Source organism: Anomalospiza imberbis, chromosome 4 (assembly GCF_031753505.1).
Source record: "Anomalospiza imberbis isolate Cuckoo-Finch-1a 21T00152 chromosome 4, ASM3175350v1, whole genome shotgun sequence".
NCBI lineage: Eukaryota > Metazoa > Chordata > Aves > Passeriformes > Viduidae > Anomalospiza > Anomalospiza imberbis.
In genome coordinates this window covers 65,791,176-65,812,160 of record NC_089684.1, presented here as the reverse complement: position 1 = coordinate 65,812,160, position 20,985 = coordinate 65,791,176, and the positions used below count along the sequence as shown (strand labels likewise).

The 20,985-nt window shown below is 37.3% G+C and overlaps 1 protein-coding gene across 2 annotated transcripts in view; it reads right to left on the bottom strand.

Annotated features, from left to right (window-relative positions):
- Window positions 1-2,078: 2,078 nt before the first annotated feature.
- N4BP2 (NEDD4 binding protein 2) overlaps window positions 2,079-20,985 on the bottom strand; it is a 36,430-nt gene continuing 17,523 nt past the window's right edge. For both annotated transcript variants that reach the window (XM_068188913.1, XM_068188914.1), the window contains 10 exons: window positions 18,113-20,424; window positions 16,624-16,709; window positions 15,881-15,923; window positions 14,680-14,915; window positions 13,150-13,268; window positions 11,694-11,832; window positions 11,405-11,590; window positions 9,035-9,203; window positions 6,997-7,120; window positions 2,079-6,234 (listed from right to left, as the gene is read on the bottom strand). In XM_068188913.1, coding sequence (XP_068045014.1) covers window positions 6,189-6,234; window positions 6,997-7,120; window positions 9,035-9,203; window positions 11,405-11,590; window positions 11,694-11,832; window positions 13,150-13,268; window positions 14,680-14,915; window positions 15,881-15,923; window positions 16,624-16,709; window positions 18,113-20,424 — 3,460 coding nt within the window. In that variant the 3' untranslated portion in view covers window positions 2,079-6,188. The remainder of the gene's footprint in view (window positions 6,235-6,996; window positions 7,121-9,034; window positions 9,204-11,404; window positions 11,591-11,693; window positions 11,833-13,149; window positions 13,269-14,679; window positions 14,916-15,880; window positions 15,924-16,623; window positions 16,710-18,112; window positions 20,425-20,985) is intronic.

The window sequence follows — 20,985 nt, the reverse complement described above, 5'->3', positions numbered from 1 at the left end:
GGAGAGCTCCCACACACCAACTTCACTGAGCTACCCTTTCTCTATTTACAGACCAAACTGATTAAATCTGTCGCTCTGGCAGAGGATTTCCACTGCTTCCTCTCCTGGCCAGTGTGTATGACTAGGCACTGATATCTATGAAGGAGAGTGCTGTTTCTCAAGATAATACAAAAATAACACTGATCCATGCAGTTGCTTACCAATTAGTGGTAACTAATGAGAAGACACTGCTAGCCTAGCCAGGACCCATGATGCAGAAAGTCAAGCAACATTAAGGGGGTCCTTCCCTATCATGGTTTTCAAGAAGACTGTGCCACCAGTAACATCCACAGTGCACAGAACTTCATCAAACAGCACCATGCCTTTATGTCAGTCTCCAAACAGACTGATCTGTTCAAGCATTCAACTGCAAAAACTAACCCAGGGTAGCTGATGGAGAGACCTTGACATTACCATCTTCAAACCTGTGCGCAAAAATGAACTTGTCTTGCCCATCTCCAGCACAGAGCAGCAAATATATTTTGAAAACCAACTCTACCCCACCCATCTGTAAAGAAGAAAAAAATTCACCAAAATACTCCAAATACAGTATCTTCCTTTGAGGAAGAAATGAACAGCACGTGATATGTAATAACATCCTTTAGCACCTGTCATACAGAGAAACAACTCTGCTCTGGTAGGGGCACAGTAAAAACTGCTGCCACCATCACTCTATGCCATTGGCAAGGGCACCACCTATTGTCCGGCTACCTGACACGTTCCACCAGTAGACACATTTAATTATGCCTTAATAATTTGAGCTGACAAACTATTTGTCTCGAGCAATATTTTTATTTTACCACAGTAGTTTTCAGTCCTAAAGTTCAAATGATTTTCCTAAGTAAGGACAGACTACAATACCCTATTTCTCTTATTTAAATAGGGAGATAGACTCTCAGAAGTGCACAGGGCTGCTTTTGAAGAACGAACTCCCATTTGGAAGCAGAGAGGTGCTCAAGACTATCCCAGCACTCAGGAAAAAAAGGGCATGAACTGAAACAGAAACTGGTAAGTGAGGATTGAATGTTTTAGCAAAGGTAGGAGTTAAGCTGCCTCAAGACAGAAGGCAAGTCCAGCAGTGGTACCTCCACTTAAAAACATCAATTTGAGAGCCTAATGCCCAAGCTGGTCCTTCAGCCACACTGCCAGAGCAGGGAGTCCTGTAAATAAGGAGCACACAACCAACGTGGCATTTACCAATGCTGTGGTCTAATAACTGTGGCTAAGGATCAGCCACGTCACATTTAAACCAGCATCTGCCAAGCCTTCATGTATTCCCAAAACCTGTTTTCCCTGCTCTCTTGAACAGCTTATGAGTTAGGGCTTTGCTGTGGAAATGCACAAGCCTGACTTGTTTCTGCAATCAACCCAAGCTGCAAGGCAATGAAGCCACAGGAATGATTCTGTAGGAGTCATCGCGGGTCACAGTAAGTTGTCCTCAAACTGAGCTAATAAAATAATTCAGATTCCAGTCAGCACTTTGGTCTCTGGTGTCATTCCACACTTCCAGGACAATACACAGGAAAATACCTGCACCTGACCAGAATGGGGCAGGAAAAAGCCAGGCTTACTAGCTCTGTATCCACCACGGTGCAGCGCTGGGGCTCCCTCAGGATCCGGCCTCTCAATGCCCTGACCTACGGGCTCCTGCTAAATGAGGTCTCTGCAGAACTTCCCTCCCCAAACCCCCACTGCTGCAGTGGTCAGACTGCCCCTCCCCTTGGTGGACACTACTGCTCTTACGTTCCCATGAGTAAGCCAGCCTGGAACAGCATCTCTTCAGCTACTTCAGGCTGAAAAAAAATCTGAAACCATGACCCTCGTTTTCAGTAATTTGAGCATTCAGCTTGCACTTGCAACACTGAAATTCAGGCCACAAATCTGTTCCTTTTTATGCCTGCAGATGGTTGCTTCATCTGCCTACATATGGTATCCTGAAGCCAAGCAAGTGGCTTTCATGCACAACTCCAAGACTACTATTTGAAAAAATTTGATACAAGCTGCGACATAGTTTTCCAAGGAAAGACAGAAGGCTATACTTGTGACAAAAATCCTTTATTAAACTAGATTCTGTAAATTCCATTTCATATTAGAAATTCTAAATGCAAATTACAAAACTATTTCAGTAAAAAACAAAATTATAGTAAACAGCAAAAGTACAACTTTATACAAATAAAAAAATCATTTTTTATTTTAATTTAAAAATAGAAATTTGTATTTTCCAATGTACTGGTCCTAACAGCTTTTACAATTGGTAGCTGCAATACTAGATGTTTTCACATGCGTATTCACATCCACTAATTTAATCCTCTGCAGAGTTTATTTAGCTGAAATAGCATAAACAGTTGGGCTTTGGTTGGGTTTTGAAGGGGGATATACCACATGATATTAAAAGCAAAAGTCATTAAGTATTGTCAAGGTATCCTGAAATATTTTTTAAAATAAATTTTTGCCCTACTACTTTCACAATCAACTGAAATGTTTTTCAACTGTCACATTACTTCAGACAACTTTCTTCATTGCACATCTGGCCTTTTTTTTTTTTTTTTTTACTCTAAGATCACTCATCAGTGTTAGTACAAGTATTAATTTTGTATATTAAAAATGGTAATTTTCCTAAATTTAAACTTGGGATGACTATTAAAATGTTTTGTAAAAGAAGACACAAAAAGTCACATATTAAAGGCTACCATTCATCACCATCACATGCTGTTGAAGAACAGAATAGAAAGTGGTACACAAAATAGGTATTTTAACAGTTGTACATTATTTCAGAGTGCTGGTGGAAATACTGCTGTTTTAATTTTAAGATGATAGAGAATTTACACGATACCTCAGGATTCTCATGAATTCTCACTGCAAGAGACATCAGAACGGTTGGAACTTATAAATATAACCTACTTTGAAATACCATTTTGAAATCATTATATTTCAAAGAATTCATCCCAGAATACATTAAAAAATCAGTCAGAGAAATACAAGAACTCCAGTGTTGTTTTTCTGGAATATTGGCAAGTAGCTGAAGGCACGGAGATCTTTACTGATAAAACTCTACTTATTTTTACTCTGTGCACTGATCTTCTGACCTATTCTGTATCCAGCTCAGCACAGCTTTTAAGCAAGTGCTTGAGATCCTTCAGAAGATCATTATATTTTTTCTGAGTCAGAACTGCAATGCCTCATTTTGAGCTGCTGAAGCTGACAGAGAAAGGATTGGTTCTGCCAGTGTTATGATTTTAAGGCATCATCTCCATCAAAGTTCAGCTGGTAGTCCAAACAACGCATGCTAGGTGAATGACCAATCTACCCCAGGCAGGGCATTCAGAGTACGTTCATGAACCTCAACCTGCACCCCAATGAAAGCCAGTGAAGAGAGGAAGAGAGAAAAGTATTCCAAACTGCTCTTGAGCTGTGTATTTCTCTGCTGACTTTGACAGACTGAAGAAAAATTCTCATAGCATTGGGTAGAGCTGATTTTACCCTGAACATTTTTAATGTATTTATCCAAATAGGCCTAAAGGATGAAAAAATAGTATGAAAGGACACTGAGGCTCACCAGGAACAGTTCCTTTCTGAAAAGTCTCAGCCCACTCCCAGAGACTGTTTATGCACTTTTAATTCTTTAACCTCTTTTGTCCCCTTAAGCTTGCACTTTTAGTGTGCACTGGTAATTTTGAAAGAGGCTCAGGAAGTGACAACTTCAAAAATATTCCTGAGCACGTTGGTCAGAGCATTTTCTGGGGAAGTGAGAGTCAAGTGCAATCATTATCATCTACTTGCTAAGCCAGAAGAAGGCAAAAAGCTGTGTTTCTCATCTTCAGGGTAAAGTTGTCAACTAGATTATGATGAACAGATGGGCAAGACGACAACTTTTTCTGCTTGTCTTTTGAACTAAAATCTAGCTGTCTTTGTCCATGTCAGGAATGGTGTGAATATGCTGAGTGAATCAGGCTGCCTCCCAAAACAACCAGAAGTGTTGGCACTTCCTCGTTTACAGGCACATCTCTGTAGGGCTTGGGCACCCAAGCAGCTCAACACACAACAGCCACCCAGGCCAACCAACAGGGACTATACGGCAAAGAGCTGTCCCAGAGAGCTGCAACTCCATTTGTTATAAACTGCAGCACTAAGGAAAACCTGTTCAGGAACAGAAGGAAGTCCCTTGGTCCAAAACCAAGATTTTGGCTCCACTGAGATAGTTCCAGCATTTGCAACCCAGTACAGCTGATAGTCTGAACTACTGTCTTGAGGTTGAGTGCCTAAACAGCATCTCTGTCCATTTTAGGCACCGTCACGGAGGATGGAGTGTGGACTTCACACAGGACATCATGCAGTGGCAGAAACAGCTCTGTTAGTGCTGTTTGGGGATCACAGATCTTTTGTATTTCACTCACTGATTCCCAGAGCAGTGCAGAGAGAAGGAAATCGAGAAAGGACACAGTTCAGATGAACTAAGTACCCACAAAAATATAAAACTTATTATGGCAGTCTATTGTTATAGAAAGAGTCTCTTTGATTAAGTATTACTCAAGCTATTTTTCCACTTGAAATCGCCAGGAAAAGATTACTCTATCTGTTGAAGCATGACAAGCTCATTTTTAAGTCTACCATGCATCATATTCACTGTGTATGTATTAAATACAGATATATTCGGGAAACATCATGTCTTTCAGCCTGTCAGCAACTTATACAGACACATTTTCAAGTGAAACCTATTTCTGTGGACAGCTTTTCTCACAGAAGTTCTTTGTTTATTAGTACTCATGTATGCAAATTGCAGAACTTGCACACACATATGGATTCATACACAAACTCTATGTGCATGTAGTTCCTCGATAAAATTTACTGCAAAGTGGTTAAAAATTTAAAAACTCCTCACATTAATCCTTAACCTATTAATATTATTCCTAAAACACAACTCACACCTGTTCCGAAAAAGCCGTACAACAAAAATTCATATGCCTTTCAGGAGGCAAAGATATAAATAAAAATAGCGATGTATTCTAGAAGATATTTCTATTTAAAAAGTGTTCTGATTGTTTACTGGAAACACTTGCATAAGTAGAGATATTTATATTTCATTTTTGAAGGGTTTTGTTTGGGGTCTTTTTATGTTGTTTTGGTTTTTTACACAGGTATTTCTACATGCTGATGCAACACCACCAAAATCAGAGTAACTTTTGTACTCACAGATTTTCCAGTTAAGCAATTACTTCTGCAATATTAACATTCACTTTGATGTTAAAAATACAATTAAAGTGTCTCATAATCATATTTTCTACAAGGAAATCACCAAACAATACACAGACATCATTATTAGACACTTGTAAAGTAAAACACTACTGCATTTGCTGCATTTAAAAAGCCACAAAGAAAGAAACAATTTTAATCCAGTAGGTGGATCTCCAAAAGAGATTGAATAACAGCACTGTGGTTTTCCCTTTAAGAGATCACACTAAATCTGCCAAATTACCAAACACACAGCTGGCCTTAATACAGAGGCCTTATATGCAACTTACTTCAATATTTGGAGAAGTTTAGAATGAAGTAAGGATAATAGATCTGGTCAACTCATCATAACATAACCACTAAAAAGACACCAGATTTTAAAAGAAACCTGGAAATACTCAGCACTCAGATGTAACTAGGTTTGAAATACTAGTAGTTGCTCAGTTTCAGCCTCTCCTTTGCTCTTCTGAAGGGTTTAGCACAAAGTTCTGAATTACAAAATAACTTTGTACAAGATAATATGTTTTAGAAGTACAGAAGCCACAGCAATCAAGATGTGCAAGGGTCAAAAGGCAGATTAGGTATGCTAAGAAGACAGTGATATTAAAAACTGTACCTTAACTTCCATTAAAAACATCATATATTTCTCAGCAAAATTCTTAATCTGCATTTCTGAGACTTCAAATCCTTTTAAGTATCTTCTTTTTGCAGGTTCAAAAGAGGATCTATTCCACACAAAAATTTATTGGAAACATACTGGCAAATCCACTTGATGTAAATTTAGACCAGTTCTAATAAAATATCATACTTGAAAACAGATTACAAAATACCAGTGCAGTTGTTCAAAACATGGGGGTTTTTTTCTGTTACCCGGCGGTCATCTGACACCTCAGTTTCTATATTCCTCTTTCCACAACTCCTCAATTCAGCATGACTTTCAGGCAGCCTGGTTTTATTTCTGTGAACCTATGAAACAAGAAGAAAAGAAGCTTCAACATGTGAACTATATGCAATGCCATCACCTTCAATTCTCATCAAACACAGGTTAAGTGGTAAGGTCCTCAGTCAAGTATATGTGCATGTGAGGAAATCAGCATTATGTCCTCAGATGTGACACTGAAGGAGGATTTTTCAGTGTCTGGAGATATGAAGACCTGGAAAAAGCAGAAAGTAAGATGAAGATTTGAGAAAAGAAAAAGCTGCCCGATATTCCTGGTTATATTCATTCTGTTCCTCTATTCCTGTTCCCTTTTCGTTCCCTCTTCTTTCAAAATGGATTTTCATCCTTCTGTTCTGTAGAAGCCAAGAAGGAAATGGGAAGTCATTGCTGTTTTTGAGTCTCACCTTCCTCCACTGCTCTATGTAAAAAGCAGCAAACCCACTGGTGCCAGTCCAGACTTACTAAATTGCTATCCCTCATAAACTGAACACAAATATAAGTATTGAGAACAAATAAAAAGCAGGATTAACAACTTTTCACAGTAAAGCTAGCAATCTTGAATGGAAATATGGAATTAAACTATCTCAGAGGAAAGGATCTAACATTTAACAGGTGCTACACAACTACATCGGATTTGTGAAACAACCGACTTAATTTAATCTGAAACAGCAAACCTGCCCTCATCTTTGTAGTAGTTTACAGCATTCTAAAACTAAACTTCAATTTTCAGTTATTTAAATGTGGGTTAAGGAAAAAAAAAATTATCAGTAACAAAAATCTAAAGTCACCTGAAGTTGTGGCTTGTGAGGTATCGGATAGCTGCTGGTCTGATGCGAGCAACTCCTCCCTGACTATGGCTTCCTCTTCCCGTGATAACAATGAGATATGGTTTACCACCCGTCTGCTGGTACTCTGCAACAGCAGGAATTGTAACGGTTAAAGTCTTCTTCAGCAGAGACTTGGCACTCATGTCAGCCTTCCATGCATTCTTCTGGAAACTCTCACTACTCATTTAGAGTTTTGTTGTCCCATGATGATATGCATATTTTAGATACAAATAGCAATTTTGCCCCATTCTGAAAAAGTCAAACTTTTGAAATCCAGATTGCTTGCAAAATGTGTACTGTGATCATCACAAAATCCTTCCAATTTCATAAAAGCTTTACCGTTTGTCATCTAATATTAAATTGGAATGTACATTCTGTGATATAAATTTAAATTGCAAAATTAAAAGAGGTGAATGTCATTAACTGAATTTTTAAGTGGTGCTTCTTTATTGTTTCATGTTTTACCTTAAATTAATGTGAATAAAGAAATAACATTTTATTGAATAAAGAAATTAAGAAGAAAGAAAATATAAATCCAGCTTTTAACACTTATGTCACATTATTTGGACTATCTTCTGCTATGCTGGAGCATGGATATCAACAGATCAACGTATTTCATGAGTTTTATTAGGGCACTTAGCCCTGATAACAAAATAAATTGCTCTCTTCCCAGAGATAACAGCAACCTAAATTGATGAAGAGTTTGAAAAAGAGGGGAAAGAAATTAAACTGGATTCTCACAACTAGTCAAGATTCGCCAGTTTGAAATTATCAGTTCACATGATGTGTTTCTTCAACACTCTCCCCCACACCGTAACTTTATTTAGGTTTTATATTTATTTACTGTTAATTCTGGCAGCAAAAAAGTTCCCAGTATTGATCCTTTTCCCATGTATGCAAAGTGAAATTAACTTTTTTGTTTCAGATTTAGGTGAATAGACTGAACAGAGAGCCCGTACTACCAATCAGCATTCCTGATTTAAGTACAGTTCTGGAAATGCAGTTCTAAAAAGCATTAGGTTACAGTTTAAATTACCCAAATGTCATTGCAGGAACTGCATGAGATAATGTAATTTAATTATCTCTGATGCATATTGAAAGACAAAGGTTATCTAAGGCCCCACTGAACACTTTTATTTATAGTCTGTGGAGTAGCTGATTCAAAAAATCAAGTCTGTGTGGCAGCACCTTGCAGAAGCATTCCCAGTGTATTTAAATTTAGAGGGTAAACTAGTAATGCAGAAAACTGATCTTTTTACAGCATGGACACTCATGAAGTACTTGAACTCTCCACAACGAGAAAAAATGAGCTCTCAAGCAAAACGGCATAAAGTGACATTTCTGGAAGCAGCAGTATTCTGATCTCAAGTGATGCTGCCAACAAACTGATACAGAAGTTTCTGAAAGGTAGCTCAAATCTCACACTCACAGCTGAAGATAATATCATCACTGCATCACTGTTGTTAGAATTCCAACATAGTATTTTTTCTTTTAAGATTATAAAAACAACATAGTTGTGACAAAGCAATGCAATGGTGACACATACGTTTGCATCATCACCTCAGTTAAAAATGTCAGGAAGGACAGACCAAGTATTCAATAATAGTAACAAAAAAGGGTAAAACACAAGGAAGAAGATTTACAAAGAAGCAGGGGGAGGGGGGCAAGACAGAAAGCAACAAGAATCATTGTCATGTCAAAGAAAAACAATTCCACTGGGGTACTTTAAAAACAAGACAACACAAAGCCTAGTTGTTTTTAACATACATGTTATTAATGCATGTTCTTCATTGTTGTTTTTAACATACATGCTATTAATGCATGTTATTCATTGTTGTTTTTAACATACATGTTATTAAAGCATGCTATTCATTGTTGCTTTTAACACACATGTTATTAATGCATGTTATTCATTCCCTCTGATATTGCCATGTATCACGATTTCTTAACAGAAAATGAGAATCATTTTTAGGGGCAAGAATTATTACCTAAATCCTACCTTCACTTTTTTCCTGCAGCACTCTGGACAACTGATTCACAGCTTCATCCACATGGAGACCATGCAAATCCAACACATTCATAGGCAGCAAGGAAGTATTTACTCTCTCAAAGATTTGCACAGCAGCAGCATGGTTAGCTTCTTTCATCTTCTGCTCATGAAGGCGACCCTTTATTCATAAGCACAGTGACTATTACACACCGAGAAATAATTTAAGCTCCACACTGGTCAGTGGTTTCAAAATGACAGCACTGGCAGGGTGCCTTTAGTTCAAGTCTGAACTAGTAAAATTTATAATTCTAGCAAAACTTCTGCAAGATGCTCAGTGAGACCTACTCACAAGAAGATTTCATTAAATCTGTTTGTGAGAAACTACTCAAAACTGGCACAAAGAAGACATTATAACAAAAGCCTTACAAGGAGGAAAAAAAAAGGCAGAAAAGGCACAAAATCATAAGGTCTTTACATAAGCAAAAAAGTTACACTCTATACTGAGTTGCAGATTTATTTTCCTAACAATAGATTTTTATTTCATGCAAGTATTTTGCTAAAATTATAATGAAACAGTGTCAGAGAAACTGCCCAACAGATTAGGAAAAGTCTGCTGACTGTTGTATTTGAGGTTAACTCTTCCAAATGCATTCCCAATATTTCAGACAAGCCAAGGGTAAACACTTTTAATAACAATAACAATAATAACATTGTCTATTATCTCTCCTAATACTTTTGACATCTTTTATGACTGACAAGGTCAGTAAGTCTCTTTTGGAATGAGGGCAAGGAGCAGTACAGTTAGTCACCTTACTACAGAGTGAACAAGTACCAACTCCTTCCCATGAACCTTGCAATGGTAGTATCTGAGAGATCAAAGCAATAAATTATGTCCTTGAAGATCTGTAAGTACACTCTGAAAAGAAATGGAAGATTTAACTCCAGGTATTGGATTGACAAAGGCTCAAAAGAACGAAAGTGAAAATCTGTCTTATACTTTCTTCAAACGGATCACCTGAAGTGTATTAGTGTCAGACTCGATACAGCAGCTCTGTAACCCACTTGCAAAGGATTCCCAAGACAAAGGCCACCAAGCATACAGTATTTTTTGTTAATAAAGGTCGCTTAGTTTGCTTTTTTATTACCTAAAGGAAAATATATAATAAATAAATTTCAATAGATTTACAATAGATTGTATTTGTTCTTATGGATAAGAACAAAAGTAAGACAGGACTTGAAATTAGATTTCTGTTTAAAATCCTGCACACCTTTGTCTCAAAACTTCAAGAATATATGAATAAAAACCATTAAAAGCTCATTATAAAAAATTATAGTCAGTGTTTCCTGCATGCACAGTAATAATCTATACATTTAGAGTTATACCACTTGCATGAAAGCTTTTTGAATAAACAAATTCAAGAGATTTATTATTACATCTTTGTTCTGTCATAATACAATTCAAAGTTTAGAATGCTTCTGAATTTTTATATACTATTAGATCAGGGGAAAACTACAGTCTTTGAAGATATTTGTAACAGATTTTTTAAGTGTGATGTCAAGGGAGGGGTCTCCTGTGAAGGCACCAAGAAACCAATGTAGAGGAACTTTGATTACAAGAAAAGATGAGACTTAAAACCAAGAGTAGGATCAACAGCACTGATCAGCAGTATTCAAACTGGTACATAGTAAGAAATGTGCCTGAATCAAGACCAAAGAGCCTGTGCTCCAAGGCCAGAGCATGCAAGACTGATCAGCAGCAGATCTACAGTCCATAACCAGATGTATCGTGAAAAGCATGACATACACACCTCATTTATCCCAACCCAAGACAGACTGTAGCCATAAAGATAGTCAGAATGAAGAGGTGAAGAGAGCAGGCAGCAATCTTGCCCAAGATTTATGGAGGATGAAGCAAGCAAGATTCTGTGGGAAAAGATGACATCTTAACACCTGTCTGACTCCTATAAAGTACAGAAGATGTGTCTAAGAACAGTTCAGCACCGACATATACAGAGGATTCAAAAAATGTTATTTGTTGCAGTCCATGTCACACTCCAGTGAAGCTAGCCAGACCACCTGGACACAAATCTTGGTGTTTACAAGGATGTGCCGTGAGAGAGATCTAAGATAAAGGATCATGTGTGACTAAGCACTAGATATCACCTTTCATGAGGTCTCGCACCAGCTAAATTACGTTAGCTTCCTGTGCCGGTATCATTACTAGTGGAAGCAAATTTACTTGTGATTGTCAATGTAACACACAGGGAACAGTGACCAAATTCATCAACTCTAGCAGGCATGATGTTTTCCTTATCACTTCCAATTCAGTGTTTAAGTACCTCCCTAAGTTCAGACAAAAAGCACGATATTTTTGTTTACCTGATGTGCATAAAATGCCGCCACAGGCTTCATACCCATGCGATAGGCCTCTCCAGCTTTTTTCAAACATTCCTGTCTCTTTTGTTGGTGACAAAAAGCTTCTGCTCTTAAATCATCATATTGTGGATACTCAAAGTCTTGAAACATTTCACATAAAGGATCATCCTCTTCCTTACTTTTTTTTGCCTGTAGGAATTTGCATTGTTGAAGTTATGGATGCATTGCAGGGTGTTTTCATTAGCATAGTTTTGGCTATGTTTGTAACTATGGTTAAAAAAAATATAAATACCTTCTTCTCACGGTTCTTTGCAGCACTGTAGGAAGAAACAGTTTCATTTTGCTGAACACTTTCTTGAGCTATAACTGTTTGTACAGGATCTGCGTCCAGAACACAGTTCAGAAACTGTTCAGTTTGTTCTAAAGAGTAGCTGTAAAGGATAAAAAAATCTGTGACTTTACAAATATATATATTAATAGTCGCTGTATTTATCTAAATTCATTATCACAAACCTTGATATTGTTACAGAACTAGATTACAATGAAAATAAACACTGGAATGGAATATTACAGCTTATTAAAGAAAGGCTTGCAGACTCCTTGTAGGGCATTAGTGACATCAACACACATGCAGTCTTGGTTGACTGAAACATAACTGAGGGGCCCTTGAACATTAAAAGGAAAATGACATAACTGAAATAAATTGCATCCTACATTAATCACTGAGATATTAATAAATGCTGCTCTTTGGGCTGAGCAAGATAGTTCATCTTAAATCTTCTCTGGTCAGGGTTAGATAGTTCAAACAAATTTAAAACTAGCTCAGTTTTCTGAAACCCTAATGAGGGAAAATCTTGTATTTTTAGTCAAACTTTGCTATCAAATTTAATTAAATAAGACATCAGTTGCCAACAGCTTTCTAATAAGCCCTTTTTCTTCTTTATTCTTGCTCTTTAGTAAGCTAACAAGAGCAGACTGATCAAAAGTAAAGACAGATTTTGGGAAAGGCAACACTATGAGGACGATTTCAAATGTGAAAAATGAGATGGTGAAATGTTTGAATTATAAAAATGGATGAAGGATATATTTTAAACAGGAAAGATTTTTATAACAGCCTGGACAAGCAGCATGACTGACAAGTAGGTATGTAAACCCATATGTACAGACAGACATTCAAACAGCTAAGGATGAAAAAATATGTTTCTCTGGGAAAAAAAAGTTCACTTCTCAGAAACTTAGATTTAAGAAGGTAGACATATATCCCAAAAACATAATGCAGAAGAGAGAAAGAGAATGTCAGCAGGAAGGCATAGAGAGATGACTCATTCCTTCGGAGTGGCTGTAGTAACCAGGAAAGTACCCACAGGTGGCACCAGGTGATGGTCGTGTCTTCCTCTTGGGCAGATGCCATTTCCTGCGCTCCTACTATTACCACACCCACTAATTTCTCCCACTGGATTTAAACCTCAGCTCTCAAAAAAATAGGCAGTCCACTGACAGTCAGTCAGTGGTCAGTAGACAGAGATAATCTTCTCCCAGTGAAAGAAACTATCTACTCCACCCTAAAAAGAAATGTGTCTAAACTGCGAGTTTTTATACCCTTTTTGCCTTTAAGACCAGCTAGCTTTTATTTAGATTAACAAAAAGCAATACTTTGCAAAAAGCCATTTTTTAGCAGTATCTTAACTCTCAACATTTATGACTGTAACTGAGTACCATTTTTAAAAAGAAGTAAAAAGATTTCTTACTTGTTGTCTCTGAAAACATCCATTAAGAAGTTTTGATTAATAGTTGGAAACATCTCAAAAAGTTGTTTCTCCTTTAGTTTAGCAGCACAGTCTTTTCTAGCTGTAGAAGGAACACGATTCTACCCAGAAGACAAAAGAAATATATTACAAGTTCTTCATTAGAAAAAAATACAGTGCAGGTGGAGCCAATCCAACTTTGCCATTATGTGTTATGATTTAAAAAGTATCTACTCAGTTGGTATGCACCCACAACAATGACAATGTGCCATATCAGCCTGTCATACTGATCAGCATAAAGTAAGAACAGGTGAGATGTATCATACACCACTGCAGTACTCTGCAGTCTTTTGAAGTAATGCAGCTGGAGCTCCCTCATAAAATTATGAGCTTCCTCATAATTCGGACAAAGTAAAATGAGGATTTTTAGGAGGGATTAAAGTTTTGGAATTTATTCCCTGCCAGTCCACTCAGTCCAGTCCTAAGCTTGTGCAAAGTCCACCTTGTTTCTCTATACTGAAGGCCTGGAGTTGAAACAACACTGTATTATTAAGAAGCATAAACAATTTTGGTTTGATGTATCTGAAGCTGTGTCTGTAATAAATATTCTTCGTTGTGAAGTTATCTGAGAAGATTATATAATTATAGCCTAGAATCAATTGGACTGATCGTTCCAATATTCAGATTGTTTTTAAAAAAGGGAAAATGGTCAAAATAAAGCCAAACTCCATGAATTCAAACTGAAAATAAAGCTCTGGACTTGACACTAGTTGTTATCAGTAGAGCATATACATGCAGTTCAAAGAAAGAATTCATGAGCCATTTTCCAAGTACAGGCTAATTCTACACCAGTTCAGAGCTCCTCTGCTTTAGGACTGCTGCTTATCAGAGACTACTGCAAATAAGAATGCCTGTTCTGAACATCAGTGGGGCAGTAGAGGGCAGTATCAGGCACAAGACAAACAGGCAGGGTACAGGAATTCTGTGTGGAAAACAAAGAACTAGTACAAATCTATTAAAGAGTTACTTTAGAAGTGGGTACAGCAACTTGTTTGAGATTAACCTCAAGTACTTATTTTAATGTCTCATCCGTTAGGAATGTTGTGAGTTCTCCTAACAAAAAAATTACAACCAATTCAGTACACTTCTAAACAAGGCATGGAGCCAAGTAAGAACTTTTTTTGATATTGCTGTCACAATAAAAAGCATGGAAGACCACACTGATCTTTGGTTTTAGCTGAGCAACCAAAAAACAATTCAACCAAACACAAATGCTAACCTGGATAGTGAAACGCAGCATGATCTGTTTGTGAAACAACCAAAATATTATACTCTAAATGAGACTGTATTTTTCAAACAGAACCATCTACCTCAAGCAAACTCCTGTATTACAGTTATCAACAATACTAATTAGCATGTATTTGTTGTCACACAAATTCAAGCTGTAATCAGCAGCACAGGGATGAGTCACCATACTCCATTTCACTAACAGTAATGAATCTAAACCACATTAAAAAACAGTGTTATCCATACCAGATCCTCTCTCTCCTGCATCGCTATTTCTTCAGAAATTATTTGCCTGAGAGAAACTTTCTGAATCTGAGCATTCCAGTGATCCATAAATGGAAAAACGTCTGATGTTGCTGGGGTCTTTGTCTGTATATCATAAGATGTGTCTGCAGCCGAGCTCGATTTTTTCTTCTGTATTTTGCTGTCTGCATTCTGAGATAACAGCACTTCTGAGTCATCTGTATCTATCTGCTGAAACACTGTAGGACATTCAAAAGCAATAAAAGTAGGATGACAAAACATTGACTAGGTTATATATACATGCAATGCCAAAATAATTGACAAGTTTTTCAACCTATACAGTTTGTGTTTCATCAAAACAAGATTATTAATGCTAAAACAGAAACTAACACATTGCTTTCACCTTCTTCACTTCCATTTTCCAAAGATCTGATCATCTTTATCTATTTCGTGAAACAAAAGAAAACCAACAGACTTCCTCACAAAATTTTCAAGTGCTAAGATGTTATCTTGCAGCTGTAAATCACCTTGCACATACATTAAGTGGGAGGTTGGTTGCTTTTATAAAAGAATTACTGACTCGTATGTTTACCTGCCTTCCTTCTACAACTTAAGGACAGACGCTTAACAATCTGGTTTTCTCCTTCTACAAATTAATGGCAACAGCATTGTTTGGTCACTAGTTTGCACCAGTCCAAGTCTGCAGTGGGGTTCTGCCATAGAGGGACATTTCTTCTGGGAGCTGAATGAAAACTGGATTGCAAGAGCTGTTAACACTTTTTGAACAAGGCGTCCACCTTCCTACTAAAATCACCTCTGATGAACATGTCAAGGCTGTACTCCTGACCTCCCTTCCTCATCTGCAGAAATCTTACTCTGCTAGAAATTCTCTGGCCTCCTTTTCTTGCCACAGAGAATTCCTACCAAAGAGCTGTCTGCTTCAACCAGAGCTTCTCTAAGTTTTCTGAATGACACATAACTATAGGCTTTATCTGGAACTAGTGATTCTACTTATAATTAACTCCTCTCCCCTCTCCCACACCATCATAAGAGATTGGTAAATGGATCCAAAGGCAATAAAATTTAGCCTAATGAATAAAGTTGTCGTTTTTCAACGGATGGAGTATTTGCAACCTCAAGTTTCAAATAATTAAATATAATGAACATTAAGTATTTTTACTATTAAAAGAAATATACAACATACCTTCTGCAGTCAACTTACACGATTCATCCCTTCTCTGACGCTTCTAAATAAAAATAGTAAAATCATGAATGTTATAAATTATGAATTTTGCAGGAAAACTTTGCAAGTGTTAGATTCTAATTAAAACAGTTTCAAAATAAGGTCTCGCAGTATTTCTCAAAGATTCAGTATTTTAAAAGAAATATATTTAGGAAAAATAATTGTGAAGTGAAAATTATATGCTAGAATTATCTTTCTAAAAACACATCAAACCAGGGAAGCATGCCCCACTGCTAAGACTTCACAGCCATAATTAAATGAACCAAACAAAAATTTTCCCAAAAGGCATTCTAAGTTTCACAGAGCTGTAAAGGAACACAGGTTAGAGAACTTGTCTCACTTACTGCACATGGAGATGTTTTGTATAGAGAATAATTCATAAAATAATTCTTTTTACAGGTCAAAAAAAAAAAAACATTTTTGGCCAGTGGAATTCATCAATCTTGTAGTGAAATTGTGCAATAGATCCTTCTTTTTTAAGAAGCTTGTTTTCATGATGAGGCATTCATGATATCCCTTAAAACATCTTTCAATAGCTCCAATGATTATGACACACTGATACACTCCACACATTTTATAAACTACTATTACATTTTATCATTGTTCTTGCCAAGATAACACCTTTAGATCAAGACATATGCAGGCAAATGGTCAGACAAAATACAGGCATGCCACAACATATCATAAGCAGGAAATCTACTGACCAGAATAGATTCTTTCCATTTTTCATGAATCACTTTTGCCAAATTCAGATCAATATGAACCACACAATCCTCAACAGTTAGTGATCCTGGGGGAACAACGAGAATATATTCATTAAAAGCATTATATAATTCCTTATGTAAGCAATAAGATACAGTATCCTAGACTTAGGAATTTTAACCTTGGAGAGTCTACATAAACTGGTCATGCCTGAAAAAAACTTCTAAACAAAAAACGCATTCCACAGAAATTGTTTTCAGGTGTTCAAAAACTCTGAAAGGGTAGGAAAGAAACAAATTAACATTAACTGTATATTGTTGAAATATGACTACCTGAACAATGATATTTTTTCACCTCTTCTCAGTTTTTCTAGCAGACCCTTCTTTTACAAAGCTGCTGTTAATTGAAAACAACAGTTTCATCCATGAAACTGTGATTCCCCCTTTCCACTGCAATCCACATGGCAACTGCTTTTCTGTACAACATACCCACAACAGCCCAACAGCAGTCACGTCCCTCCTTTCCAAAACACAAACTCAGAGAAACAAACTCCTAGCCTCCCCCCAAACTCTAAAGAAATCAGCAGAAATTATCATGGTATCACAAGAAAAGCTCTTTTTCCTAAAAAGGGTATTTCTCACCCTTTCAAATATAAAAAACCCAAGAAGTATGTATGCATCAAATAAAAATTTTGGGCATACTTCAGACACAATAAAACACTTTTCTGCTATAAAAAAGCAAACTTTTTTTTTTAAGGAGGTAGGCATATAAGGCAAAGAGGCCAGTAATCAAACCCACTAATAAAGCCAATATCCAGGGTTTCACATAAAGCAATCTTCAAGATGAAAGATGGAAATGAGAAAAAAAAGGAAAAAGTGTGGGGGAAAAAGAGTGAAAAACATCAAGCTGTATATTCCTCCTATTTTCTTTCTTCCTTTTCCTAACACTTTTTAACTTTTGAGATGAATGTTCAAGCTGCTTTTGGCTTCCTTAACCATAATCTGCCAGCAGACTGGTCTGTTGTCATCTTTTAAGTACAGCCATACTTCATCTCCCTTAACCATCCATCTTCTTGTTCCCCAACTTAAGTGCGCCTGAAGGTTTTTTTCCCTTTCTTCTTTCCTAATCAGCCACAATTTGCATATTCCTTATCATCTGAATATCTCTTCAGAGTCTGAATATAAGCTCAAAGGGCCTGTTGCTCAGAATGCAAATAAGCCAGTATATTTTCTTTTTACTTTGAAGTATGTGCGTGTACAAAAGGACAAAGGCAGAAGGTAGCACTAGCACTACTGCACTTGTATTTTATGCCATGCTTAGTTCGGTTTCATTTCTGCATGAACAACGTCAACCGCCAGCATAATGAGGAATTACAGGAATCTATTCCATAAAAATCAAGCATGAAGGGGAAAAAAGCACAGGCAAAGAAAGAAAGGTTTCCTAGTAAAATAATTTCTTTTCCATAAAAACATGCATATTATTACATCATACCTGCATCAATGCCAACAGGTCCAAATATCTCTTTCAGCTGGAGTGCCAGTTCAGGAGGCAATGTTAGTTCTAGGCAATCTATACTGAAGGCTGCATGTGATGCTGGTATAGGGCCTTGTCTCTTGGCTTTAGTTGCAGCCCAGCTTGGAGTGTCAATTTCTTCTTTACCACATATCTCCTTGGAATTCTCCTGGGTTTCTTTATCCATCTCCAGTTCTTTATTGCTCCTAGGACCAACCAGAGGTGCACAATCCATTTCCAATAACAAACCAGTCCCTCTGGAATTTTTGGCATTGCTTTCTGAAGGGTTACTGTCACTTTCATTGTTTAATTCAGATCTCAAACTGGTAGAAGTTGTGCTAGGATCATGAGGCAAACCTGCATCAAGTGGTAAAAGTGATGGCTTATTTACAGTTTCTTCAAGAGGACTCTCACTCCCTCCCTCCTGCTTTCCTGAAACGGACAGCTCAATGACACCTGCTGCTGAGTTGCTTGTGTTAGTGCTAGGGGCTGAATCCACAGAATTTTTCAGTTCCACTGATTTATCCAATGAGGTAGCAGTGATTGAGTGAGAAACATCAGCACTTGTCACAGCTGTCTTGGCAGCCCTACTTTCTGCAATGCTGAGTGATGAGTCCTTGCTTTCTAAAGTCTCAAAGGTATCACCAGCCCCAAGTACTTGTGGGGTTTGTTTGCAGTCTTTGAGATTCTCATCATAGTTTATACTTGCCTTGAAATCAAGGTCTGCAACCACTGGCTCAGCTTCACTTACCTGAAAGCTTTCAGTATCAACAGCTTTACGTAACTTTTCATCAGAGTCTAACAGCAGACCTGTGGCCCAGTCTATGTCTTTGTTACATCTTTCATACAGATCTTTCAGAGCTTCAAATGAAACAGACTCAAAGAGCTTACAGAGTGTATCTAGTTTTTCAGACTCATCAATATTGATAAGCTCACTTTCCTCCACAAAAGTACTTTTATCATATGTAACTCGATAGGGTATTTTTTCCTGAGAAGCTGAGACATTATCTATGTCTTTGGGTTTGAAGCCATCTAACCTGCCATGCAGTATTTTTGTTGTCTCAGGGAAAAGCATTTTCTTTTCTAATCTCCACAGGAGAGCAAAGTCCTGTGATTCAGTCTGTGAATGGCTACTTTTTTGCCTATGTAAGTTTGTTTTCTGTTTCTCTTCTGCCAGGTTAAGTTTAGACAAGTGGTCCTCTTCTCTGGGATGTGGCAAGCTGCTGTTTGTAAAAGTGAGAGCTAATTTGTGATGTTTTCTTGTTCTCTTACTTTGCTGGGATTTTTCCTCACTTACTGTTTCACTAGCTACTATTTCCTCGAGGTGCACAGGCAAATTCCTTATATCTGGATGCTCTTCAGTGTTCACAGATGACCCATGAATCACATGTACAGTTTCAAGAGCATTCATATTAGTATCATCTTCAGTATTTCTGTCTTCATCACACTGATTTAAATTTGTCTTTCTCATTCTCCTTGACCTTTGCTGTCTCTGTTCTAATGAGGCTGAGACAGGCCAATATCCTAACATTTGCAATTCTGGTGTAACTTTATCTGAACTAACAGAGTAACAGCTACAGGGTAGATTTTCGTCCTCATGTCCTTTCTCAATAGTACATGTCTCAGGCAGGTCCACTTGCTCTTTGCCTATCTCAGAATGCTGCTGACTGGGAGTTTCACCTTCCTTATCACTCTTCAGAGGAGATTTTTCTAGTCTTCTAGATCTTTTGACTCTCTGTCGCATTGTTTGTTCCATAGGCCAGTCACCCAGAAAGTTCTGTAGTTCTGGTTTTCCTGATGCGTCAAAAGCCAAACTGCTTGGTTCCAGCGTGTTACTCGTTTGTGTTGATTTTGGTTCCATACATATTTTGCCCAATTGTTCAACTGCAGTTTGAACTTTGAGACTGTCGTTATCACGTTCCTCAGCTCCACCTGTGTGTAAGTTCACAATCTCTTCAGTTGGAATCACATCAACCTCATCCATTTCTGCTTCAGTATTTTCTTCTGTTTTTAATCCCTTCTCTTCTTTCTTCTCTAAGGGCAGCTCTCTTTTGATGTAATCTGATAAATTAATTTCCAAGTCATCTTGAACAGTGCTGTTCTTGGAATTGTGTTCCACTGAGATATTTTCCATTTCTTTTTCCTCTTTCTGAAAATGATCAGGGTCACAACTACTTTCTAATGTTAGAGAAATACCGGCAGTAGTTTTATCAACTTCAGCTAATTCAACAGGCTCCACCTCAGAAGCAAAATATTCTTCTTCCTTTACATCAGAATGTGCCTCTCTCTTTCTGAAAGACAAATTGGAATGACATATAAACCCATTTCAAACCTTCTTAAAGCATTGTCCACATTTTTAACTCCAGTTAGAGTTTAACCTAGTTAGACTTCTAGTAAGAGGAAAACAAATTTATAACTAGCTGTAACTCCAACACTCCTCAACAAAAAAGGAGCTAAGCAAAGATGAACTTTCTTTAGGAAGTATCCCCTTCTTACTAGAGCACAGGGCTAAGAGCACTTTCTCAGGAGCCAATCCTTCCCCCATGCCATTTTCAGCATTCAGTTTTGTATCAAAGCACTTTGCTGCCAGACACTTCCTCATTCAGATCAGCAAGTCTGGTAAATATAATTTTATCTAATGACTGCTGCTCTCTCCTGTTGGCTTAATGCTAAAGACAGTCTAGACATTAACTAGGAGAGAATGTGCCTTTTCTTGTCAAACCATTTTTCACTACATTTTCAACTACATTCCATTAATTTTCATTTCAAATACATCACACAGGCAAAGTCCAAGTGAAATAATAACTGAAATAAAATCTGATTTCCTGTGTGTCCTAGTTTTGGCCAGAACA